Here is a 27,726-nt window from a genome sequence, read left to right on the forward strand (position 1 = left end):
GAAGATGTGTTCTCTGGAGGGAGAAATAATACTTCTGCGTCTGGCAAACCGATTGGTTGCCAGGAGAACTGCACCTCTCTGACTGCACTGTGATGATGATTTGCCTGAATTTGGAAAACACTCTGTCAACTTTACTGTTATATTATGTCACGACATTAATGTGAAAATTTTATACTTTAAAATATAAAATTAGCATGTGGTAGTTCGTTTAAGCTAGCTTTGTAGCACCTACCTTTGCTTTAATGATGAATAATTTCGTGTTCGTTACCTCCCACACAATAAGATTGTTTACCCATCAAGATCAAAAATACACGTAGCTGTCCATACTTTAAACGCTTTCATCCTGGCAGCAGTGGAAGATGAGCAATTTTCTACAAGATACATAGATGTCACTGAACTGGAGCTTTGGCGAGACGTCGCCATTTTTAGGGATTTAAATTAAGCTGTCGGAGCAAAATACGGATCACAAGTCACCAATATTCATAGTTTCTCTTCATATCTTTGCTTTTCCTCCATGGATAGATGATCCAACTAGTTTTGTAGTACACTTTTGTCTTGCAGTACCAGCGACTATCTACTATTGTCCATCATGATGCAGTAATGTTTTGCTGGCCTGGTTAGTTAGTCAGTCACATGACTGAAAACTATGGATGGATTAAGAATGGATGTCTCTCAAGTTCATATGTGTGTACACATGTGTAAAGGCAGATAACCAAATACTTTTCAAAACATTGTTGACTGATTTAAAAATACTGAATGCAAAAAAAATGTCTACAACTTGGAAGGCATTCTCAAAAATGCACTAGTTGAGCGTGCACTGAGGTCTGATTGAAATCTTTCCTTAATCTTATGACATAACTGTAATAAACTTGCACCAAGTTAGAAAAAAATCACCCATGTCATGCCTAGTTATTAGCCTCACAACTTTCTCCCAAAATTTCTTCCTTCTTTCTCATGTTGAACTCCTTCCCACCACGCAAAAATTTGATGTTTTCTTGGCTTTAAAAGGGAGGAAGAGGCGAGCTGGAGGAGAGATTCTAGGCTTTTCTTTTGATTTCACTCCTCCAGTAGCAGCACGGGCCTCTAACTTGCAGGCGTTAGCAGTAGTCCTGACACTCTGCTTGGTCAGTTAGGTGAGGCTGACTAACAAAGTATAGGGGTTTGTTATATGACCTTCTTATACTGTGGGTGTTAAAACTGATGCAATATCCATATTTCTGCTTTCTGTCTGTGTGTGCTCATACTGATGTGTTATCTTATGGCTGATCAGCAAACTGCTAAAAGTGTTATTTTTTGATTCATTCAATAAAAAAAAAATCTTCCATGGTGGCAAATGGCCAAATTGAAGAAAGTATATATCGTTTAATTCAAGATTTTAGCTCTGCTCTGTAGCAATTTTTTGTGCCCACTTAGTGTTTCATTGCTTCTCTTACTCTTTCTCTTCTTCTCCTTTAGCTGCCAAGTACAACGGCGAACTGTACAACAAGCGTCGCCTGATGGTAGAGATGCCAGCAAAAGGACTTCCTCTGCAGCCCATGGGCAACTCCCGACCGTCCATGGCGTCCATGGGCAACATGTCATCAGTGACTCCTCAGATGACCACCAACCCCATGGCTTCAAACCCTATGAGCGCCAACCCTATTAACCCCGTCATGACCCCAATGACTTCAATGACACCCATGACCTCGCTCACCCCAATGACTTCTATGACTCCTATGACTTCCCTCACCCCTATGACCTCCATGACTCCTATGACTTCTTTGGGTCCACTGACTCCAGAGCCAGTGGCCACTTACGTCACCGAGATGCCCAGCATCTCCTCTGTCTCAACCCTGCCGACAGAACGGCACATAGCCGCTGGAGGAGGGGGACACAAGCCAAACGGCCAGAAACCCAAAGTCAGCCATGGTCACACTGCCCACAGCTCTCACAGCTCTCACAGCTCTCACACTCATCTTCACAGCCACAGTAGCAAGCCACCAGGACTTGGGGCTACCTCCCTGGCACACATGGCGGGGACCATGCCAGGTGGCACATCCCTGGGCATCTCCAGGGCTGCTGAGACTGTCATTGGCCACGGCTCAGCTACAATGGGCCGCCCACTGGCGTACAGTTCCAATACAATTGCGTCCTCACATGCGATGGGGCTGGGGCTGAAGGGCTGGGACGGGACTGAGACGGTGGGCCGGAGGAAGACCTACGGGCACAAGAGGCCTCAGTGTACCATCCTGGAACCGAACCAGCTCCACAGCACTAGAGGCCACAGCCACAGCCAACACTTCCTCCCCACACAGCCCTACTTTGTGACCAACAGCAAGACAGAGGTGACAGTGTGAGAGAGAAAGACAAGAAGAAATAAAAAGAGAGGAACAGGATGCATGTGGAGTGGTGACACGAGTAATCTCTGAGTGGAGATACAGTACCAGCTCTTGAGATGTTCAAACGTGCAGATCTTCACGTGTGTTTGTGTGTAGAAGTCGAGGGTCGTTGGTTTACTGTATCCGAGTGGTCCTTGTTTCACAAACAAAGTTCACGACGAAATCTCTCTAAAAGACCTTTGCTGTCAAAAGGACGGCCCCCGAGTAGGTGGCATCTGTAACCATACTAACAAAGAGCCTACAGAGCAGGGATGTCTTTACACTTGTGGTGATATTAGAATGTTGTCTCACAGCTAATATCTACTCCATAATGATACCGATATTGGAGAATTACAGCGCGACTGCTCTCAGATGGGAAACTGCTGATAAAAAAAATGGATTGGTTTAACAAACCAAACTTGAGAAGCAATATAAGGGATCAGCTGTAGGCACTGAAGCATCACGGGTAATGAGAAATACAGCAATTACCCATAAACCTCTTGACAAGAGGTGTGCTCACCTGTCCAGCAAAGTACTGAAGGGTTTGGAAGAAAAAACACTTCCTCGTGATTCACACCCAAATCTCCCGAGGGCTTTACAGCAGACACACACGATGAGGGCCCTGGGCTTTGGACTGCAGACATGAAGGCTTTGTACTGTGGCTTTTCACACGCACCTCCTTGAGCTGTGCGGCTGAAGGTCTCCTTTTTCCACAAGAAACTCCAGCACAGTGAGCGGAGGCTGTGGCACTGGTTTTATTTTGTTCTGATCTCGTCTGTGTGATGACAGCTGACCCAGGGGAGGGACAGGGAGGCCGGGACGAAGCATCTGCATGATGAAAATGCACACATTCAGAAATACACGGACACATTTTCTCACGCAGAGTTACCACACAGTTGGGTTTTTAATTATTGATGCCAGTGAATTTAACTGGCATCAAAATTAAATAGGTTTGAAAATGCTCTTTTATGTGACACTTTTGACTTTTAGTAATGGCAGCTACATCAAAAAGACCAATGTAATCCATGCACAGACAGGAAACATCTTTAAGTTTTCAAAAAACATTAAATTGCACATTTAAAAAACATTTTAGACAACATGCTATGTGGTATATGAGAAGACTGATGCCACCTCTACATGTCTCTGTGTTAAATTTAATGCTAGAGGCAGCAGATAATTAACCTAGCCTAAATAAATAAATAAATATATGGAATGAATGTTAGAAACAGGAGGGGGAACCATTAGCCCAGTTCTGTGCAATCGAACAATAATGAAATTGCCTTCAGGGACCTCAAAACATCACTAATTAAGATGTTACATCTACTTTATTTATTCTGGAAAAAAAGAAACCTAAGAGTAAAAAGGACATCCTGTGGTTTTAAGTGGGGGGGGTATGTGTCAGACTAACTGTGGAGTAACTTCACACTAGGTTGCCAGGCAACAAACTGTTGAACTATTCCTCTAAAAGAATTAATAAATAGTGCAAAAAAAAAAAAAAAAAACCCAACCGTGTTCTAATGTAGCCGTGGTGAGGATGATCACGCTGGAAGCAGACAAAATTACTAATTTAATTTAGACTTTGTGTGTGTGTTCCTTTTTTTTTGAGTGTGCAAAGATGAGACATGCCCAGACATTTTTACAAAGTGGACCAAATGTAAGAGTTTTGACCTCTCATCGTGTTAGAGTTTACAGAGCTCTGGGATTTAAAAAGTCCTAAAACTGCCACAAAAAGAGCGCAAAGAACAAACACCTTGCTGTCGCCCGCGAGGCACTGCCACGAGAAGCTAGTCTCGATCAGATCACTAACTGTACTCGAGCTCCAGCTGAAAAAAAGAAACCCGGCACAACCAGCTGTAAGAATCTATCTGGGTTACATGACTCAAACATAAAAATAAATCCCCTTAAATCTGGCAAATAGGCCAAATCTTCTAAGGGATTCTCAAAGCCTATTTGCTTGTTTTTTTCATGTAAGATATATTAGCAGCAGCAGCCACTGTTATCATGTAAATCTTGTCTTCTAAAGTGCTTCATCCACCTCTATTAATTCAGCGAATTAAGATGCTTTTTAAGTGATCAGACTGCACTAAAAATGAGAAGCATTTGGCAGAAGCGTAAACACAGTTGACAGCAGACAGCATCCCACTAACAAAGACAGATTGTGAGGGCATTTTTGGATAGAGAACAAGGAAGAAAAAAAACGGGGGGTGTTTAAAGTAGGAAAATCTGAGAGGGAGAGGGCCACGTGACAATCTTGTGAGAGTAAAGGATATGAATATCAGCGTATACCTGAGACAGTTTTTTGCATCAGCTGCACTGCAAGCAGTTTGGGCACGTTATGGATGGAGGTGTAAAAGGAGAACCTAATACTGCAGTAATACTGCAGGTTCTAAGTCGGACACGAGAAGAAACACCTAGGCCAGCTGAGCGCATAGATAAGGGGCTCTATGAGGGAATATTTTTCCCCTCATGCTGTGGAGCCCCCTGCTGCCTTCATGATCACATGACTGTAACCCGAGGCCAGATTGAAGGCATGGAACAGGATTTAATAAGTCATCAGAGCATTAAAATGTGTCACCTACACACTTAACACACGCGCACACACACGTGCACACGCATGTCGCGAACACATTACAGGGTGGACTCTGCTTTCCTTGTGTTCCCACAGTGCCGAGCGGCAGGTGTCATCACAGCAGAGAGACCAAGAGTCGGTACTGTTACTGCGCCTGTTGTACATGAAAGACTGTGAAACTCCAGACCATGGCCCTTTGTAGCGATAACTGATATTATGCTTTTTATATATAAATATATATAAATATATATATATATATATACATATAAATTTACATAGCCTTTCTCTCTTAATCTATTTCTTTTCATCCTTTCCTCTTCTACACTTTTCCCCCTCCTCTTACCCTTTTCTCAGTCAGTCTAAGGAGAAAGACCTTCAGAGTAAATATGTGAGAGAAAACAAAAATGGGGCTGCGATGAATCTTTTCTGTAACAACAAAGTTCAGGCACAGTAAGACAGTGAGTCATAATAAGTTACCTTGATAGACGTGATTGGTTTCCCCGTGCGCACTGTTCTCGCAGGAACTCCAAGTGATTGAGTCTGCGATTCCAGAAAAAAGTTATTTTGTACAACTGCGTGTCCTGTTGAACACTGCACACATTTCACTGTTCACAAAGTGTGTGTGTGTGTGTGTGTGTGTGTGTGTGTGTGTGTGTGTGTGTGTGTGTGTGTGTGTGTGTGTATCCAACCCTGGCTGATGATTTTGTGATTATTGTCTTTGAAGGAGTCAAATTCAAACAAAGTCATATTTAAAAGGGATTCATAGGAATACAAATACATATATTTGTGTTTGGTGATGCTATGCAGGTTCCCCCCCTTATATGTTCCTGTTTCCTGGCAGATTGTGTTGTTTAGGACAGAGTTGGGAAACAGGTCAGTGTTTGCTGGACGTACATTATCAGACCCAATTGGCTTAATCCAGCAAGGCAGAAATGTGGAAATGTGAACCCTCCATGCAACCTCTTGCTGGCAAATCTCTGAAAGCTCATCCAGCTCTGCGAAAGCAGCCAGCGGAACAATTCGTAGGACGGTGGAAACAGTTGGCAAACAAAAAAGCAACCAACGAACCCCCCACCTCCCCCATTGCTCATTGTAACAGCCAAATAAACCTGATATAAAGCAGGGAATTTGTTTGAGCTGGCTGTGTCATGGTTGATAGGGTCAGGGCCACAGATGAGTGGGCTCAGGAGGCAGTCATGTCTGACATTCCTCATCAGACAAGTCAGCCAGACAAAAAAATGCCAGAGCAGAAGGACACAGGTAGTCTGCAGGCTTAAAAAAGGCTTCATTTATTAGTGCAATTTTTTTACAGTCAGTACTGGCTTAACATACTGCAATAATCTATACTGTATTAAAACTGCTGCATAGGGAAAAGTAATTCAGTGCAAAGTGTGGAAGTTTTCATTAACTTGTGGGTTGATGGTGCTGACCAACAGAAAGCTGCACAGTACATCTTTTGCATGAGAGTTGTACTCTCATTTCAAATTCTAATCCTAATAGGAAATTGTACAAAGGTATTTCAAAGTAAAATATTTTACTCCCTTGCCAACTGCATTCGCTACATTTGTTTTAGACCTGCAAATTTTCACTGGTCTTGATAGACGGCCATTGTTACAGTAAACTACCTGTGTCATCTGCTTTTTAATAATTAATGCATTGTTAGCGTTCTACCCAGCCTGCCCTGTAGGCCTGGTCAAAAGTTGTGCAGTGTGACATCGTTGCTGCATTAAACTAATTTATTGATGAACTGACAGTAAACAGCAGCGAGCAATGATCACCAGAACTAATATTGATAATCAATCTCCAACCCTTCACGCCCAACTGGTCGCAGCAGATGGCTGCCCCTCCCCGAGCCTGGATTTGCCAGATGTTTCTTCCTGTTTGAAGGGAGTTTTTCCTTCCCACTGTCACCAAGTACTTGTTCATAGAGGGGTCATTGGATTGTTGCGGTTTTCTCTTTGTTATTGTAGGGTCTTTACCTTACAGTATAAAGCACATTTAGTGGACTGTTGTTGTAATTTGGCCCTATCTAAATAAAATAAAAATGAATTGAATTGCTATCGTGTTGAAAGGAGCTAAAGAGCTGACAGGCAAACAAAGAATAACTTACCCACTTCCAAAATAACCTAGAAAAGTACTAGCAGCCACAAACTGAGTATTATAAGAGCTTGGGCCACACATGCGTCACTGAAGGACAAAAGGAGGTGAATGCGTCTGAGATATAAAAATTGGGGATTAAAGCCCTCCCTCCCCTCTCTTGTTTTTGGAGTTACCTTAATAACAAGTTCTCCTGTTCAGCAGAGCAACCAGAGTTTTAGATAGAAGCGCTCAGCAAAATATCTACAAAGAGTATTCAGTAAGAGACAGAAGAGGAGGTGCACTGGGGCCTGTGGCCAGGGGGCTTTATTAGTTCTCACTGTGGTCTTTAATCACCAAAACCCAAAGAAATGTGGGAAAGAGCTTTGATGCTGCAACAGGGACTCCACAGTCCACAGAGGCGCACAAAGACAGAAGAGGGAAATTAATGTCAATAGTTGGGAGAAGCTTTGAATTATTGATACAGTAAAAATGGTGGTGCATGGCGCATGAGTGCTAACAGCTGTGAATCAAAGACAATTTGTTGGATCTCACACACACACACACACAAGCACACATTCATATACACATATACACAATCTCTTCTTTCCAGTGTTTTGCGTTGCTCAAATTATCGATTATTACTGCTGCACATGCAGCTCGATAGATTCTCGCATCAAAATCGGCTATGTGTATGCACTGGAACATTGTGTTAGCTCCTTTGGGCTTTATTTTTACACTGTGTCCTATTTAAGCTGAAGATGTGAAGCATGGATTGTTCTTGATGTCAGTCTAAATCAGGAAAACGCAGCTGTCTGTATATATTAATTTCTTAGTGGCAAAGTATTAAAGAAAGACCGCCCCAACCCCACCCTTTAATTAGAACAGATAAAAACGCGACGTGCTTGTTTCGCCGAAGAAAAGACAGAGCAGGGTTGTCAAGACTGCAAAATGGGATATGTACAGTTCATCAGAATGACATAAAAGGGCTCAAACACAAGATACGTTTTTCTCCGCTCTTTAATTTCTCTGCTCTTTACTGTTGTTATTTGCTGGGCTTAGTAGTGTTGTAAACATGACAGCTAATGGAAAAGCAGCATCTTTGTGACCATACATCCCGAGATTACCGTGTTATCGAAGACGGTTCTCGTCAACTATGTTTACAACTTTGTATAGCATCAATCCTTACGTGCAGTGTTTTCTCCACCTGGAGCTATCTACTTATGCACAGAAGCAGAGGAGATGCGGTGTTTGTTGTCCAGTAACGCTCAACATTTGTTTTAAAGTGGACCAATTACGCTATTCCTTATTTTATGTCATGTATATACAATTCTCATATTAAACCGGGGCCACGTATCAATTAATGAGGACAGCATATGTGAAAGTAATCCCTGTAAACCAGCTTTTTTTTTTGTTCTGTATGACGTCAAGGAAATCAAATATCTAGGGCTTACTGAGGGCAGAGAAGCCCCTCCCACCTGCTGTTGTTCTTTTATTTGGGAGGGACAGCCAATCAGAAGAAAGTTAGCTTATAAGGGAGACTGGCCTTAAAGAGACAGGCGCTAAAAAGGCTTGTTTCAAACAGTAGATAAACTGGGGGCTCGTGTATTAGCTGAGAATCAGATATGTATTGATTATTTGAGCTGTGAACCATGCTACTCTAGTGAAGTCCAAGAATAAATACATGGAGCCTGAAATGAGCACAGCAGACCGTTTTTTCTATGGCTTGCGACTTATGGTGGATTTCATATGTAGGGTTTTTATCAGAAGGTAATTTTAAATATAATCTAATTGCTATTAGGATTCAAAGAAATACTTCAGTGACAGTGCATTTAAATGTAATCTGCATAGTGACTTCTGCTAGGGCCCAAAGTTAAAGGGTTTTCCATCAGTTTTGAAGATTCAACAAGCTATTTGCAGTAAAACTATGATCCATTAGTATATCCTTTTATAGAATAAGTCACTGATTAACTCATTTTAGTGTTAATCAAGTAGTACATACAAAGTTACCTATAGGAGGTCCGGTTTTCTATTTTTGATGTCCAGACCAGTTTGTTGTACTTATGCATATGTGTTTATGGATAAGTAGGGCCCCAACACTGCATTTATGCGTAACGTAAAGCATATTTTTTAATGGTAGAGCCCCCATCTCCCACTATTGTTTGCAGAGTAGCTTATAATATGCACCGTGATGCCCCATTGTCCGTTTACTGTTTACTGACTTTATAATTTGTGGAATTAAGTTATGAAGAAGCTGTATTTTGGTACTATTCAGATATTGTTAAGAAAAAAAAAGAGAAATATAGCAGATGTATTGTCCCAGAAATATATTACCATAGTGTTGCTATGACTGTCTATTTTTCCTTTTTTTTTTGCGGGGGGGAGGGGTTGATAGGGATATTTTTGTTCTTCTTTTGTTGTTGATTTGCCATCTGACAGTACAGTATATCACCATTGTTCTATATACGACTTTCTTACGTGGCAATAAAAGATGACTTCTGTAACAGCGCTCCTCTCTTTGCCTTCCTTTGGTGTGTCTTTTTAATTCTCTTTTGTTTCCTCGTCTTTTGTCCTCAGGAAGAGATACTGTACAGTGCCTCAGCTCGTCTTTATTCTCCCATTCTTCTTTTCTTTATAGTCCCCCTCCCACTTTCCTCCTGTCCATTTCCCTTGGCTCTCGCCTTCCTAGCAAACATTTGATGTTATTAGATGTTGTTAGGACACTGAAGGCTAACTTTAGAAATGCATTTATGCTGTATACACGACAGCAAAGTAAAAGCTGAAGCAGCGCTCATACATCAGCATCGGTTGTGGCTTTGTTCCTGAGGCTGACAACTGAATTTCTCACAGATGTCAATTCGAAATAAATCTGTTTGTCTATTTCTGTCAGTTTAATGCAGCTTAATTAGCAGTTTTCTCGTCACAATAAAAAAAATTGACATGTGACAAAGTGGCTCAAGAATGACATGCAAGATCTGGTTCAAGGCTCTTTTTGAGTTTAATAAGTAGTGATTTTAAACATATATACAAACATATATTATGAATCTCCCTCCCACCCCCCAGGAGGTGGTATGTGTGTGTGCTCTTAAAGCTGAGCTCCTCTATCAGAGGCCTGTGATTTTGAAGGTTCAGCACAGCATCTTAACTGTTCCTAGGACTGCACCCCTCTGGACAGAGACCTCTGATGTCGTGCCTGGAATCTGCTGGAGCCACTCTTCCAGTCGTAATGCTACTATTACCGCTGGGACCACTTTGGACTTTACCTTCCACATCTGCTCCTGTTCCCCTCTTACCTCCAGGAGCCACTATTGGAAAGTGTTTACCAGAACTGTGCATTATTCATCACTACCAGCCTCAGCTGGCCAGAGTGGTGGCCCCAGATTCATCAGTTCAAGCACTACAGTATGAATAATGCAAATTTCCATAGGTCACATCTTTATAGTGAACAACAGCACATAGGGCCATTGTCTACAAGTTTATCCTATGCACCTCACTAATAAGGTTCTCTTTAAATATATATAGACATCAAAAAGCTATATTTTAGCATTTTCTGTCATAGATTTTCATCCTCTGATCTTATGTTGAGTTTTAGTAGCAGGCCTCATTCTAAATCTTTCCATACTTGGTTTGATTTTCAGGGGATTGCAGCTAGAAACTGTAGACTTTCTAACTTTTCAAAAGCTCTTAAAGACAAAACAGATGGAATTTATTATTATTACAAGTCAACAGGGACCTGTAATATTCAGTCATGATAAAATAAAAGCGCACCATCTGTCAAATTTAAGGTTTTGCACATCAGGACATCATTTAAAAAGATCGAGCACTGCCCAGATCTTAAAATGAGGCAAATACGCCCTGCGATAGACAACAGCACATGACATATTTCATTGTTGCATCAATTCATTTGGGTTTGTAGACATATTTATGCACAGTTCACTCAAGATCCTGTCACAGCATTTTAGCATTTAGGGACTAGCGTTTAGGCCAGGGGTGGGCAACTCCAGACCTCGAGGGCAGGTGTCCTGCTGGTTTATATCTCCCTGGGTCAACACACCTGAATCACATGACTAGTTCATTACCAGGCCTCTGGAGAACTTCAGGACATGTTGAGGAGGTCATTTAGCAATTTAATTCAGCTGTGTTGGTTCAAGGACACATCTAAAACCTGCAGGATACCGGCCCTCAGGGCCTGGAGTTGCCCACCTCTGGTTTAGACTTTGCCTGGACCATTATTTTCTTTTTTAGTCATTCTGCTGCAGATTTGCTGCTGAGCATGGGATTATCGTCCAATTGCATGATCCAATTTCAGCCAAGCTTTAGCACTTGGCCTCCCATTAAACTCCGGAGTACATTGGTGTAGAGACGCATTTGTGATCGACTCAACTTCAAGCTGCCAGGCCCTATGACTCAAAGACAAGCTCAAATCATCACACTACTACCTATCAGTATGAAGTGTGTCTGCTGGTGTTCGGCTGTCTCCAAATATGGTGCTGTGCATTATGGTCAAGCATCTCCACTTTGATCTCATCTGTTCAAAGGGCTTTTTTCCAGAAGTGCAGTTTGTTCAGATGCTCCAAATACTCCAGACCGGCTTTCATAGAGGTGCTCACAGTTGCTGATGATCAGTTAGAGAAGTGCATTTGATTAGCAGCAAGTGACTGCTACTAACTTTCTTAATTTCTATGGAAGTAGTAAAGTTTACTGAGTTTTCACACACTGCTTCTGCATTTTCAGTTTTTGTTAAGTTAATAGTGGCACAGAGTCGTATGTGATGTGTTGTTGTTCATAGGGAGTTGTATTTACCTCATTGCGAGACATGCTAGGGGCCAGATGATTTTTATTATGCCTTGATGTGGGAATCATGTTTACTTTTTCTTATGATACGACTATGCATATATTCTTGTCTTCTACAATCAAGCTACAGCCTTTCAGATTTTCACGAGTTCAGACTACTTTTTGTGTTGTTTTTTCCCCACAGTAATCAGTGATTGAATTTATTTATTTTAATTCTTGGTTGAATGGTCCACTGATCCTGCACATGATCTAAATTTCCTTCCTTGACTTAATCAGACTTACTTCAGCCTCACTCTGTGCTTTTCACTCTTTTACTGTATCAGAACTGCTTTGGCTGCAATGATAATCCAGCATTTTCCTCTCTTGTTTCTTTGCATTAAAAACTGGAGGTGGTGAACATGATGTATATGTATTCGTCATAGAGATTAGTGATGATAATTACGATCAAAACAATGAAATGATAAATTGCCCGCAGATTAGCTTTAAATATTGCATGAAGTAAATCCTAACGGGATTAAGCAGCCATACTGACCTGAAGATAAGGAGCAAATGACAGCAAACTGCCAACTCTTTTGTGCTCTGCTGCATATTTGGAAAATTACACAGCATGAAAACAAATTACTGGGTAACTGAATGACGATAAACGGCACATGACTTTCTTCTGACTTTTGGGAACAGGACTGAAATTTTTGGAATATAACCTGAGTTTTAATGTTGTGCTTGGTCTAAATGTCACAAACTAAGGACCACAGATATCCCACAGATATTTAATAATTTTTACATTTGATTTTTGCCTTTCATTAATGATAACGTCACGTCAGTGTAGATGAAATGTGCCTTAGTCTACAAAGCCACAGTGTTCAGACAGATATTCAATCACTCTGCACGCAGAGCTGAAGCCTGAGAGCTAATGTGTCCTTTGGCCTTCAGTGGGACGTCGTTACCAGAGAGAATAAAACCTTCAGTTTCAGTTGTAAATGTTTCCTTTATTGCCTTCAAATGAACTGTGAGAGCAAAGTATAAACAACAAAACAGGAAAGCGTGTTTAAACCACAGGCAAGTGTTGTCTTCACACCTATCCAAATACAAAAAACACAAATACACATCATAACCAGACACACCCATTCACACAATGCGAGTTTACACTAATTACTCAGGCTGCCAGTGCTGTTGGCAACGAGGAAACAGTCCAGGGAATTTCACCCAAAACAAAGCAAAACCTGCTTTTCCTCCTGCTCCCCTGCCAATCCCCCTACCTTCTTGAATTCTGCTCAGCAGAGCGGAGCTGTACAATGAGAGCTCTCTGTGTGTTTAAAGCCATCTGGCACTGATCTCTGCTTCAGCCTTTAGGGGCATCGTCACTGTTGTCATTGTTGTTTTTTGGTAGTTGTTCTTGTTTGTTGTTAGCTGCTGCTACTGTGCTTAATTAAGATTGTGCTTATCAATAATGTCAGTAATAGTAGGGTAAAACTTTTCCCAGAGTGCGATCTGCTTTGAGGGCAATAGTCCAACACACACACACACACATATATATGATACATTTTTTAAATGTAATATTGGAGAAGCGTGTACTAGACTCACTGTCCCCATAAAACAACCAGGTCATCGTAGTCTAAGGAGCTTGGAAAGAAAAGCGTCTGGACTTCTTTAAGTTGTTTGAAGACGTTTCACCTTTCATCCGAGAAGCCTCTTCAGTTCTAGGGTCAAATGGTGGCGAGTCCCAGATTTAAGCCCTATGGGAGTGACCCCCAAGAGCAAGGTTACTATCGTTAATGAAAACTAACGAAATAACAAAAACTAGAAGTGAAAAAACATTTTTGTTAACAGAAATAAAAATGAAAACAAGACTTTGCAAAAAAAGGAAAACTAACTAAAACTGAAATGAGTGTTCACAAAACTAACTAAAATTAACTGAATTTATAGCGAAAATGTGTTTCGTTTTCATTGATGTGTGTGTGTCATACAATAATCTATGGTGAAAATGAAGTGTAGTTTCCAGGTTTTTTTCTTGCTGTGTCTCATTATGCCAGCAGGTGGTACATTAGCCTAGTAGTCTGTGTTGCTGCTCCGTCCCACGCAGAATCACGTCAGCAAAAGTCGGGAGAAATTGCGGATTCCTTTGAATATGATTGTGTTTTAGATAAAGCAAGTGTCTTGTAGTGGAAAGAGACAAATTATTAGACATTTCTAAAGGGGAAAAAAGTCCCAGAAACCTTAAAGTGCACTTGAAAAGCTCGCACAAGAAGGCTAACCTAGCTTACCTTGTGAAGGTAAGGGAGCACGCTTAACCCTCATCCCCAGAAACAGAAGCTAACCCCAGGCAAGGCAGCGTGATGCATCCTGAGACAGCTCCACAAAAAACATTAATGCAGTGCTTCCAACAGCGACCCGATGGCTGCTGGTTGGTCAATTCGCAGGAACATCACAAGCGAGAGGAAGCGTTGGTGAATATTTTTATTGAGACTGGGATATCTACACAACTATGTGAGTCAATTGCCTTCAAAAAGTTTAGCGATTCACTTGAACCAAAATTGCGAACACCCGGTGCTGCAAGAGTTAATAGTCTCATTGGGGCCAAGATATATCTTTTATAGTTGCCTGGTATCAATGGTTGTTCATCTGCCCTAATTTTTTTTTTTTTTAAGAACCCATAGGTGGGAATGTGAGTTGTCTGTCTCTGCGTGTTAGCCCTGCGACAGACTAGCGACCTGTCCAGGGTGCAGGGTATGGTAGCTGGAATAGCAACATACCCAAGGATAAGCAGAAGAGCATGACTGACATGATGAAACTGGGATTTTGTTACACTTAATTATTGCAAAAACAACTAAAACTAAAACTGAAACTAATCAAAACTAAACTGAAACTAAGGATTTTCAAAAAATAAAAACTAAACTAAACTAGCAAACAAATGGTAAAAACTAATTAAAACTGATATAAAATTGGAAATCTGAAGTCAAAACTAAATAAAAATAAAAACTAATGAAAATTGCAAAACTATTAAAACCCTGCCCAAGAGAGACATGGACCCCCTGTTGATCCTCTACCTTATCATATGAGCCAAGGTGTAAAAAAATGGGTGTGAACCCACATATCATGTGATTTCCTGAGGTCAAGGATGTGAGCGGGCGTTAAGGCGTCTGGGAAGGGATCTTAAAACTGGATTTTCAATGGTAGACAGCAGAGATGGGCAGTTACTTGTAACGCGTTACTGTAATCCGATTACTTTTTTCTAGTAACGAGTAAAGTAAGGGATTACTATTGCAAAAACGGTAATTAGATTACCGTTACTTTCCCGTAGGAACGCTGCGTTACTGCGTTACTAAAACCGTGATTTTTTTTGCGAGAATGTCTCATGACAGTGACGTAAGCAAGTGCGACGTTCGTGAAAACAGCTGTGTGCAGATCAACAATGGCTCATATATCGAGTGCGGGAGAGAGTATGAGCATGCAGCGTTTAAAGCGTGGAAGTACTGACCTTACTTTAAGTTTGATTCCATAAAAAGTGACAAAAACATTAGTGTCCGTTGTGCGTGGGAAGAAAACTTCTTTTTTACAGCGAAAAAAACCCCTAAACTTCCAAGCAAACACCGAGTGCGCTACGACGTAATGGGAAATTCACAGAGAAACTCGCGGATTCTTCCACTGACCGCTGCGGCACACCTGCACCAGGGTAAACCTCCGCCTACCCTACTCCTGCTTTACAGGTGAAAATAGAGCAAAAGGACCGCTAGTCTTTGACTTTATTTATTTTCTGCTGTGTTTTACTTGCATCTATTTGAAAGAGTGAGTGTAAACACACACAAAAAAATTTATTTTATGTGCTGGAATGTGCAGAAAATAGGTTTAAATATTAAACAAATTTCTTCCAGTCAGAGAATATTGCATATAATTACATTTTTGCTTGATGCATAAAGTTAAAAGATTAAAACTAATAAAACAAGTTTTAAAAAGGGACTTTTCCCATTTGATTACATTTTGTATGATGGATTATGTAGAAAAAGTAGAATTGGGCTGAAAGATCTATCGCTTTATCACCTATTCAGGTTGTAAATCGTGTTTTTAAAAAGTAACTAAGTAACTAAGTAATTAATTACTTTTGAAAATAAGTAATCAGTAAAGTAACGGGATTACTTTTGGGGGGGAAGTAATCAGTAATTAGTTACTGATTACTTTTTTCAAGTAACTTGACCAACACTGGTAGACAGTTGGTATCGCAAGTCACTGTCTCTGTTCAGAGATGGCCGTTCACAGTAGATGGTTTCTTTCACTCCTCTTTCAAACCAGACATTTCCCCGAGGTGAATCGTCTTCAAGCAACGTAAAAAGAAGTACAGACACTTTTCAGAAGCTCCTTGGACTACGATAACCTGGATGACTGAGAACCTTCACAGACAGGGATATGGTTAAAAATTACAGTCTGAATTTATTAGTATTCATTTTTGCAGAGACCTCAAACCTTTTCCCTGACAAAACTTGAAACTTGAACTCAACATCTAAAAGATGCTGAGGATCTGAAATGATGGTTTGCACTATTAAAAAGAACCTTATTGTGCATGGATGCTGAAGTCTATTACACGTGGCACTGGAAATCTTAAAGCATGTCACTACATATCATGATTGTGTCTGTTTTTAACATTTAACCAGCAAATCATAGAAAATGAAACCATCAGTGAAAGCACCCTTCCTTAAAAAGGCTAACTTTTGTTTTGCTATTGTAGCATCTACACTTAAGTCAAAAAATCTAACTTAATGCCCAAATACTAATACTGCTGTAATGGCTCAAAAAGTTTGTGAAAGGAGTCCAACGCAAGTTGTTGAGTCAGAGAAGCTCATTTTTGTCTGATGTCTGGGGTATTGTTAGCTTATTGTTAGCTTATAACTAGCTGTCGGTGTTTAGCTAGCTCCTTGTTAGCTGTGCAGAGACAGGAGGGTCACATTTCTAATCTGATAACAATAAGTAACTGGGACAATATCTGCAATAAATAAGCATGTTTATGCATGTTTTCATGTGTTAGAGATTGGTTGCATTGTCTCTTTCCTTTGTGTTTTCTCTTCTTTGGTGAAGAGGATCCCTTCTCAGATGATAAAACATAGGTATGAACCTTCATATCTTGAGACTAAAGGTGCAGATATAAATTAAAATTTCCCTCCATGGCACACAAATGCTCTTCTCCAACTTAGTGCACCATGTATGTGACCGGCTTCTAGCTAAATATGTAAAACATGATGAGGCAGAATGACCATGCCCATCTCAGCCACTATGTTCAAGATGGTGGGGCAACATGGCAGTCTCCACAAACTGGTGCAATGTGTTTTTAATGGATTACATTTATAAGAATGCACCCATTTGTTGGAAGATGTAATTACACACTAATGAATGTATATTAATGAATGCATACAGCACACTACTGACCGTACCTTTCATCAGGCCCAGCATGGGAGGAATGGACTTCCTTTTAAAACAACACGTTCTCACTCCCAAAGCCGCATTTATTTGAAGGATGGGCTGGTCATCCTACACTCATCAGCATACTTAGGAAGAAACTGTGATCTGTGTGTACAATTATCAACCTTTTATCTCAATGTGCATGCATTAGTAAAGATTCATATAGATGCATTATATTACATTAATGTCAAACAGCTGCATTTTTTACTGTAATAACTGAACACTGATGAGTGTTTTCTGTTTATGAGTTATTTGCCTTTTGCAGTGTTCCACTTGTGGGAAAATAAAAACCATGTACAACAAGCTCTCCAACTTTAAAACTACAACATGATTAAATCTCATAATGCCAATTCAAAGTTTTGTGCTTAAAACAACAGAAAATGTCAATGTTGTTATTTATTTTGTCAGTAATCCTTTAAACATTCCTCCCTCAACATTTTGTGACCTCGTCAAAGTCATGAGTTTTTCATGAGGGTATTTAATTGATTTTCACTGAGAAGCGGTTGAACAAACTAACCAGCAAAGAAAAAAGAAAGAAAAAAACAAGAGCAAAAAAGAAAAAGGATTCCTCGTGTGACTGCATGATGTTTAGATCAGAGTTCTCTTGGAATCAGAGCACGTACTGCAGAAATGGGGCAGGAAAGGAGAACTTGCTGTTTTAATGCCAGTATTTGAATCCACCAAATAACCATAATGATGTTGGAGGGAAAACTGGCCCAAAGATAAAGCAAAAGTAGATTGAAACACGGATTCTTAACATAGAGAAACCTGCCTCAGTCAACATGACATTGATCTTCCAAAAACACAACAATTTACTTACCTGGGCAGCATCATCCAGCCAGACAGAGGAGCACAGAACACCATCAAGAACAATTCAGTTTCAAATCAGTTTTATTTATATAGCCCCAAATAACAAAAGTCACCCTATGAGCAAGCACTTGGCAACAGTGGGAAGGAAAAACACCCTTTTAACAGGAAGAAACCTGCCGCAGAACCAGGCTCAGGGAGGAGCAACCATCTGTTGCAACCAGGTGGGGGTGCAGGGAGGGAGACGGGTCAAAATACATACTGTGGAAGAGAGTCAGAGATTAATAATAACTAATGATCAAATGCAAAGAACAGGCTGTGCAAAGCTCAGGGAGACATGAGATTGAAATAGGATCCAGTAAACAGTTCCAGTAAAATTTCATCACCAAAATTAAACTCTACAGGAGCTCCTTAATGTCAACCCTTCTGTATTCATTAGAATGCTGGCGTACAACCACAACACGCCTGAGAAAGATCCAACAAACCATCCAGAATCTTCATCAGTGTAACACTGACGACATGGAGACTGTGATCACCAAACAGAGGTGGAGATGGATTGGCCACTTTGAGGGATGATGCCACTAGAAAGGTGACAGTTCCCAACATGGTTATTACCACTGTCAGCTCTGGGATCTTATAACTACACAGATAATAATTTGAATTAAAAAAGAAAACAAAACAAAGTCTATAGAGAGTTTATAATGAACCTTTTGTCAGAGCAGAGCATCTAGACCATGATTCTGCTCTCTAAAACTGGCAGACACAATCGCTCAAAGAAAAAGAAGTTTGATGCACCCCTGAGGCAAGCTAAGATAAGGAAGACCAAAGAAGAAATGGCAAAGAACAGCTGAGCAGGAGACAAAGCAAGGTATATATATCTATAGATATATATATATAGATATATATATACCGGTATATATAGGCTTCCACTGAGAGGCCAGTTAAGGACAGACAAAAATGGACCCTAAGTGCATTTCAATAAATTGCTGCACCTATTTTTTATTTTCATAGCAAAATATCAAGAACTGAGGGATGAAATGGTGGGAGACCTTTGCATGGTGCTACATGACCCACTGGTAATATCAGTTTGTGTGTCCTTTGCATTACAATATGGTTTTTATTCCAAACATGACAGAAATTTGTCAAAATAATGAATGTCTGCTGGCATCAGAAAAAGTACACAGCAAAATCTCCAGTGTTAAATTAACACTAGAGAGTGTCTATATGGGTCCACACCTCTGAGTGTTAAATACAACACTGTTGAGTGTTAAATTAACACTTTTGACAGTGTTATATGTTTAAAAGTAACCTAGTCAGTTTTAAAGATTAACAATGGCTAACACTGAGCAGTGCTGATTTTCTAACACTGGAAAATAACTCAAAATGTTAGAAATATTTCAGTGTTAGAAAATCAGCACTGCTCAGTGTTAGTCTTTGTTAATCTTCAAAACTGACTAGGTTACTTTTAAACATATAACACTGTCAAAAGTGTTAATTTAACACTCAACAGTGTTGTATTTAACACTCAGAGGTGTGGACCCATATAGACACTCTCTAGTGTTAATTTAACACTGGAGATTTTGCTGTGTACATTAAAAGATTTGGGTAATAGCAATAGTGTTCCCTTTATCAAGAAGAAATATCTATATGATTGTTTTCCTTTTGGAACTTTCCTGCTCAATTTTCCACAGCGCTGTACATCAATTATATAGTAAAAAGAGCACTCGGCTTTTTAGAAATCGTATATGTTATTCTCGTGGCCCAAGGCGGCAAAAATCAGCATCTGTGAAAATGAGCCATTCCCTTCCAATGCGTCAGACCAGGAGGAGTCACACTCTAATCTGTGAAGAGAAAGCGATGTACAGCCTGGAGGGATACGTCTGACAGTGATGCTGGGACTCACTTTGTCGTCTTTTACGCTGTTTGTTTGAACTTTCAGATCCGACGGAGCTTCATTTCGTAACATGGTAATGGTGTCAGTTAGAAATTGGAAATCCTGCCTCATAGTCAAAATCATTCTTGCTTCTTTTTGGACTTTTTTTTTTCTCCATCAGTTACTCCTCCATTCTGCCAGTTCAGGTTTTATCTCACATTTCAAATTAAAAGCCATGTAAAACAAAATAAAGAAAATATAATAACATAAAGACAATAACATTTTCTGTAAATTACTGTACATATTCATACATGTAAATAAACAAAAAGTACTTTTTGTTAAACTTGTCTTGAGTAATAGTTCCCCAGGTTTTTTGAAGAAATTTCAAAGTTCTTCTTTGCTTTTTCACGCATTTTCAGTCCAGTCCTTGTACCGGACCATTTTCAGAGGAATGTTTTTGTTTGTTAAGCCACAAAACACTGACCTATAAATCATTCAAGCATAAAAAGCACCTAATTCAAAGAGTGAAACAGTGCTGTGTCTACACACAACAGCAATTGGACCTTTAGGCACTTTGTCAGAAGCAGCATGTCACAAAAACATACAGTTCATTCTCATTTTTTTTAGTTGAAACAAGAAAACATACTAAACATAGCACATTTCACAGTATAAAATATCATTTTTTGCATCACCAAGGAGATTATCAACAAGCTCAGGAGAAGAGTGGATGCCAAGAAGCTCTTCTTAAGGAAGGGAAAAGGTGAGAAGACACTGAGGTGTAGAAAATGACATAAGAATTGTGTAATTTAGCCCAATTCATTGGGGCTAAAGGAAAGAAGCACCATTACGCTTAATGTTAGTGAACATGGCGTGGGTAACGTGTACATTTGCAAAGGCACCATCAGTGCTAAACAGCAATTCTATAGGTTTGGGAGCACCATGTTCTCCCATTCAGACAATCTTTTTTCAGCAAAGTTTATACTCACTTTAAGATAGTGCCAAAAACAACATTCTGAAAACAGCAGCATGACTTTGTACCAAAAGAGTTGAGTTGCTAAATTGGTCTGCCTGCAGTCCAGACCTGTCACCCACTGAAAGCACTGGGCCCATTTGGAAACTTGAAATTTTCACAAAGGAAGCCTCTGTTGTTGAACTGCGGAGGAGCTGAAATCCTATATCAAGCGAGAATAGAAAAACATGTCACTCTCAAAATTGTAGCAATTGGTCCCCTCTGTTTCCAAACACACACACGCACACACACACACACACACACACACACACACACACACACACACACACACACACACACACAGTGTCGTTAAAAGAAGAGCTGATGCAACCGAGTGAAAAAACACAACCCCGTCCCAAACTTTGTGAAACATGTCGCCGGCGTCTCATTTAGAATAAACTTCCTTGCAGTTTCCACACTGGATGCGTTGTATACTGTTTTATATTAACATCTTACCCATCATCCTAACTTTTTGGAAACAGTGGTGACCCTATAGAAAGAAAGAAAAGAAGATCAGCATCTTAGAGTGCATTTATTATAGAGTGCTCTTGTATTACAGATGAGGGGACATCTTGGCAAATAGAGGGGAAAAAAGAGGCGAGAAAAATGTTGAAGAGAAAGATGTTATGAAAGAAAATATTATGACAGAAATGGGGGATTAAAGAATCCACAGAGAGAAAGCGTTGCATGAGGAGGGGTGAAGAAAAAGGAGACAATGAAGAAATGTCTAATTGAATGCGCATAAATTAACACAAAAAAATCACACACTCACGCCCTACATCACCGAAACAGCTGACGCATGCCCTCTGGCACACTTTCACCAAATCGCATTTTGTGGCACTCGTGAATCATGACTCCACATGTCACAAAAATCCTTCCCAACCTTTTACCCTCAGCTCTGTTTTCTATTTTTTGTGCTCTATCCCAAAGATTCACACGACCAGAAGAAACATCTGCAGTCTGAAACACTCCTGCTCCATTTTTTCAGAGTGAATTTAAAGCTGAACCAGAGCAGCTTAACTAACTTTTTAACTATCTTCAGCTCATTTTTGTATGCAAAAGGCAGTAATATGGGACTATCGTCTACACAAGAGTTCAGTGAGTCATCTGGACTGACCTGCCAGGATCCTGTCAAGACTCATTCTCTGTCTGTCTCTGTGTTATGATCGCACAGTAGTCAAAGACACAGACAGAGGCAAAGTGGGCTCTGGGCTCTCAGGGATAAACGCACTATACGCTAAGCTGGGCTCTTCTCTATGCTCTTTAGAAGAGGTATAACGTGGAGAAGTAGAATAGATAAGTTCTCTTTTTTATACCTTTCTTTGTCAGACTCTCCCTCTCATTTACAACAGCAGGACGCTTGACTGAAGTGCAGTTACATTATGAGAGAATGTATTGCTCTCCACTGCATATCTAGCTTTGTGAGAACCAGATGATTAGTCATTTTTCTTCATGCGTGGTGTAATATGACATGCTATGTCACTGTTCTCATATCGCCCAAAATGTTCAGGCTGAATATAGAGCACTGCTAGCTATAGCAGTTTAATTACATGATTTACATAATCCACAAAGACTTACATAAAGGCCGTTTCTCAAATTAGAAAACCATGTTTAAGGTATTTATGAATATCTACATATAAATGGCAGAGATAGTAATCTGATTACTTTGTTTTAAAGTAACGAGTAAAGATAGGGATTACTATTGCAAAAAAGTAATTAGATTACTGTTACTATCCCGTAAGCACGCTGCGTTACTGCATTACTAAACTGTGATTTTGTTTGTGAAAGTGTCTCATGACACATGCGACATCCGTGGAAGCAACAGACGTGTGCAGATCAACAATGGATAATATGGAGTGCGGGAAATTGCTTTGAGTTTGAGTCCGTATAAAGTAACAAAAAATTGGCGTCCGCTGTTCACTCTGCGTGGGAAGAAAACTTCTTTCTACAGTGAAAAATTTAACTTCAAATCTGAGCAAGCACCTAGCAAGCTGCCACGGGAATGTGAGATTCACAGAGAAACCCCACCACTGCACCCCCGCCTGACATGACCGCTGCAGCACCGGGTAAACCTCCACCGGCCCCACTCCTGCTAAACAGGTGAAAATAGATTTAAGAGCGACAGAGTAATCAGTAATTAGTAACTAATTACTTTTTTCAAGTAACTTGACCAACACTGGTAACACAAGCAAGAACAACACAAGCATGCTGGTACAGGGCTCTAGACTGACTCAGTACCTGATGATCACACTGTGTGCTCCAACAAAAGCTAACTACCTTAGTAGGTCAACTGATGAGTTTACAGTGGGTGAAGATACACACACACACATTAGGGAGCACACAGTGTATTACGCATCCCTTGAAGACTATATCATCCTTCCAGTTTTTATTAATTGCGCTTTGGAAAGCAGAAAAAGAGCTCCATGGGAAGTCTTTGTACTTTCTGTCATGTTCACTTGTTGTGTGGGACCTAAATGAATTTGTTCGTTTTGGGAAAAGTAATATACGCCCGTCTTACAACCCGTAGGGACCCAGACATGACATGAAAAAAAGGCATCCACTTCTCCAAGTCCCAAGCAGCCATGGAAACAGTGTGTCTGTTATAGACCAATGCCGCATTTATTATTCAGCAAAACAACAAACACAGGAGTATGAAATTCTCAGGGTGAGGATTAAGAGTAATGAGCCTGCAGGTTGAAAACTTCGAACTTAAACTTTATTTATCATTTTAATTTGTCACAGCATAAAAAGAGAAATAAGACCGGAGCAAAGGCAAGAACCATGAACGACCCAGCAGCAGTTATTTAGGGACAGAAACATTAATAAATGGAAAGAATAGAACAAAAATTAATAAAATCTAGACTCATCAAAATAAACTGCATGTAAAGGATGGATATGGCTACCACAATCTGACATCATTATGTTGGTTCTTTGGAGCCAGGAATGATCATATTTGTCACTTATTAACCAGTGTTAACTTTAACTGCATCTAACGAGTGTAGAAGTGCTTTGCACAGACAAATATAACAGCAAATGAGTACAAATGTGTAAAGTGGTTGGGTTCAGTGGTTCATATTAGCAGAAGGGAAGTCAATTAAAGCAACCGTTATCTTAATAAGGTTTAAAGTGTGACATAAACCCGAAATGGAGACAGTTGAGCTTCAAAGTAAAAGCTGCACCTTTTGAAACATGTTCCTTGCAGCTGCGGGGCACTTTTTTCCAGTTTCACTACAGGTCACGGACGGTTGGCAACTCAGTATTTTACACCCAAGCACTGCAACCTGCTAGCAACCATAGTAAGATTTCTTTTGGTTTAGCATCCGCTTTGGTCAGGGAATGCATTTTTCCTCTACTGGTGGTTGCCGTGAGTCAGTAAGGGGTTTGTAAGCCTGTGTGACTGAGGCCAGAGAGATGCCAGCTATTCCAAAGATGGCAGTAATTGTCATTTTAATACTTACTTGTTTATTAATTGTTATATTTCAATAAAAATTAGGCTAAAAGGGCTTGATTTGGTGAAAAAAAAAGTTTAAACTGCTTGCTGGAGAGTGACTTTTTGAACACATTAGCTATATATTTCCCCTTGTAATGCCGATATCATGGACTAACCAGGCAAAAACTCACTTGGTGTGTATAACATGCAGCCACTTTTGCCCTGCTGTAGCATTTATAAGTCTACAAGTAAACATATGTCCTTTTTCATGATATTGCTGTTTTCCTATTTTTTTATTTTTAAGTTTATTTAATTAACTGTCATACAGATTTCTATAAACAGGACTGTTATGAACAGAATTGCCAGATGACCACCATGACCCCTAGCCCTCCCAGCTCTTTTAAAATTAGCTTTAGAGCTATCACATTATGTGTTTTTGGTAGGTTCTCTGTTTGTGTGTCCAAATTGGAATAGTGCAGTCCAAAAACAAAATAGATGGCAACAACAGCCACAGCGGAATCATTCCCGACGATGAGATTACCGAAGGAGACGAGAACAAGCTGCCTCCGGAGGTCAAGTAGATTCCCAGGGGTAGAAGTGACTGGAGCAGACAGATGTCCTTACGAGGATAGAGCTAACAGGAAAGAGACAGAGGGGGAAGGAGATAGTAATGCACCTGGACAACAGATGGTTCATCAGCAGGTCTCGCTTTGTCCTCACTGACAGGAAATGGATTGCTGAAGGCCAGACTGTTACCTAATTACTACAGGGCTACACGCACACAAACAGAAAACAAGCACTGAGAGACTTACAGTCACATAAACTCACACACATCTGCACACACACACACACACACACAAACAACTATATATGAGTCATACTATACACAAAGCAGCAAAAATACACACATGGCCACTCTCATGCTTTTATATGTCAGGGTTCACCCCGCGGACTGAAGCACAGGGCACAGTGGAAAAGTACAGAAGGTTCAATGGACAGAATTGTCCAATTAGGACAACAAGTAACTTTAGCAAAACTTAGACTGAGTGTTTTACAACAGTGTCTTCACAGGTCTTCAGCAGAGGCCAAACACAGGTTCAGATTGTGTCTCGCAGGTTCAAAGAGTCTCTTTGCTTTGGCCTCTAGTAAATGGACCCATCCTCTTCTCAAACTTAGATCTGCACTCCAGCACTCTGACTAAGGCAGGCAACTTTAGTGAGCAGGATAAAAGTGGGTCAGGCATGATTATGGTAGAGGTAAAGCAGCTACCTTCCAACAGGTTTCCACTAGTGGAGGATAACAATTTGGCAATCTGAAGGTGGAGCAGCTTAAAAGCTGCGTTGACAGCAGATGGGTAGCAGGCAGTGATGCCGGTAACGCGTTGCTTAGTAATGCGTTACTCTGAATATGACCACTTTTTCAGTAACGACTAATCTAACGCGTTACTATTTCCATAACAGTAGTCAAACTAAAGTTACTTGTCCAAACCACTGTGCGTTACTATTTTTTTAAGCAAAAAGATTTGCTTTCTTCTTTTCGTCTCGGCGGATGACAAACGCCATGAAACGTCACATAAGCGACAGGTCACGTTTCCCGCTCACAAGCAGCCAGCGACATAAAAGAGTGTAAACAACAATGGAGGGAGAGAGATGTTTGTTCTTTAGCTGGAAATATGGTCACTATTTTGAGTTTCTGTCAACTAAAGATTTCAATATTAAGGTTCGTTGTACACTCTGTGTTGGCGAAAAAGTGTTATCTACCTTCAAAAACACTACGTCAAACTTAAAGAAACATTTGGAGTCGCAGCACGGCACAGTCAAACTCACAGAGAGGGTCCCACCAAGTGGTCCAAAGCAGAGAGCCGTGACTTCCACCGAAGGTCTTACACCCCCCAAACAACAAAAGTTGGACTTTGGTGCAAAACCAGTAAGTGATGAAGAATTGAAGAAGTTGGTCGCGCAGTATATTGTAGAAGAAATGCTACCTATAAATACTGTTGACTCGCCCTCATTTCGTGCCATAATAAAAAAGATCCCTACTTCTGTTAATGCCGAGCTGCCTCACCGAACAACTTTTACTTCTTACTTGGAGAAGGAGTTTACAGAAATGGAGAGAACTTTGAAGGCCGCACTGAATGAGATTGACTTTGTTTCAACTACCGCGGATATTTGGACTGCTAACAACAGAAGCTATATGGGAGCAACGCTCCACTGGATCAGTAGAACCACATTAGAGCGCCACAAGGTTGCATTAGCATGTAGGCGAATTCGTGGTAGACACACGTATGATGTCACTGGTACAGAAATCGAAAACATTCACTCCTCTTATGGATTACTCAACAAAGTAGTTGCAACAGTTACTGATAATGGATCCAACTTTGTTAAGGCGTTTCAAGTTTATCATCCTGTCACGGAGTCCGATGATGAGACGGAGGAGGAAGAGTCTACCCCCAAAGACGATGATGTCACTTTTTCTGATCTGTCAGAAATCCTCTCGGCTGAGAATGAAAGTGATGGTCAGCTGTCTCTTCCCCCGCACCGCAGGTGTGCTTGGCACACCATCAACATAATTTGCACACGTGATGTGGAGAAACATTTAACAACCAATGCAGAGAGCAGGGCTGTGTATAGGAGCAGCACAGCAAAATGCACAGCTCTTTGGACCAAATCGAGTAGATCTACACTTACATCAGAAACAGTGGAAGAAATCAGCAAAAGAAAGCTCCTAATACCAACATCCACAAGCTGGAATTCCATTTTTGATGCTGTAAAGAGAATTGCAGAAATCCCCATGGGTGAGCTGAATACTCTGTGCACAAAGCTAGGACTGAAGTGCTTCAAAGATCAAGAATACCAGTTCCTGCATGAGTACTGCATGGCCATGAAACCTCTGACTGCAGCACTGGACATTTTACAAGGCAACTGTCCATATGGAACTTTACTACCAACACTTGAAGTTCTGATGCAGAAGACCCAGGCTGTGAAAGATGACCTCTCCAGGATGACTGCAGGCCTTCCAGATGCCATTGTACAGGTACGCTCCATCTTGAAATTAGTCAAATTTTTTGCTTCATACAATTCACAAACATGGAACAGAATATTAATTATCATTGAAAAATAAGATTAAAACAATTAAAATGTTTATAAGTAACCTAAAACAAAATTAAATCCATAATACTGATCTCATATTAGGCATGGTTTTCAAGTAATTCAATAACATAATAAATTGTAGGCATAAAAATATCGATTATGTTTTTTAGGCTATTCAGACTCGTTTCGTGTGCTGGACGACAAAGATGTCCTTCTCGCAGCTGCCAGTTGTCCAAAATTCAAACTCCGATGGCTGAGAGATGCAGGAAGGAGGGAG

General features: G+C 40.4%; 2 protein-coding genes across 2 annotated transcripts in view; both read left to right on the forward strand.

The window, feature by feature from the left end:
• shisa9a (shisa family member 9a) overlaps nucleotides 1–9,506 on the forward strand; it is a 68,497-nt gene extending 58,991 nt beyond the window's left edge. The window contains exon 4 of the mRNA XM_084938169.1: nucleotides 1,456–9,506. Within this exon, the coding sequence (XP_084794295.1) occupies nucleotides 1,456–2,336 (881 nt within the window). The 3' untranslated portion in view covers nucleotides 2,337–9,506. The remainder of the gene's footprint in view (nucleotides 1–1,455) is intronic.
• A 16,405-nt stretch (nucleotides 9,507–25,911) lies between these two features.
• On the forward strand, nucleotides 25,912–27,480 carry LOC146381960 (uncharacterized). Its single transcript, XM_084938648.1, has one exon. It carries the CDS (start codon nucleotides 25,996–25,998, stop codon nucleotides 27,478–27,480), a length of 1,485 nt encoding a protein of 494 aa, XP_084794774.1. The 5' UTR covers nucleotides 25,912–25,995.
• The last annotated feature ends 246 nt before the right edge of the window (nucleotides 27,481–27,726 follow it).

The sequence above is a fragment of the Perissodus microlepis genome, chromosome 8, assembly GCF_051167445.1.
Source record: "Perissodus microlepis isolate ML-2025 ecotype Zambia chromosome 8, ASM5116744v1, whole genome shotgun sequence".
Taxonomy (NCBI): domain Eukaryota; kingdom Metazoa; phylum Chordata; class Actinopteri; order Cichliformes; family Cichlidae; genus Perissodus; species Perissodus microlepis.

Excerpts from the sequence above, each read along its gene's own strand:
- LOC146381960 (XM_084938648.1), top strand. The coding sequence starts at position 25,996 with ATGGAGGGAGAGAGATGTTTGTTCTTTAGCTGGAAATATGGTCACTAT.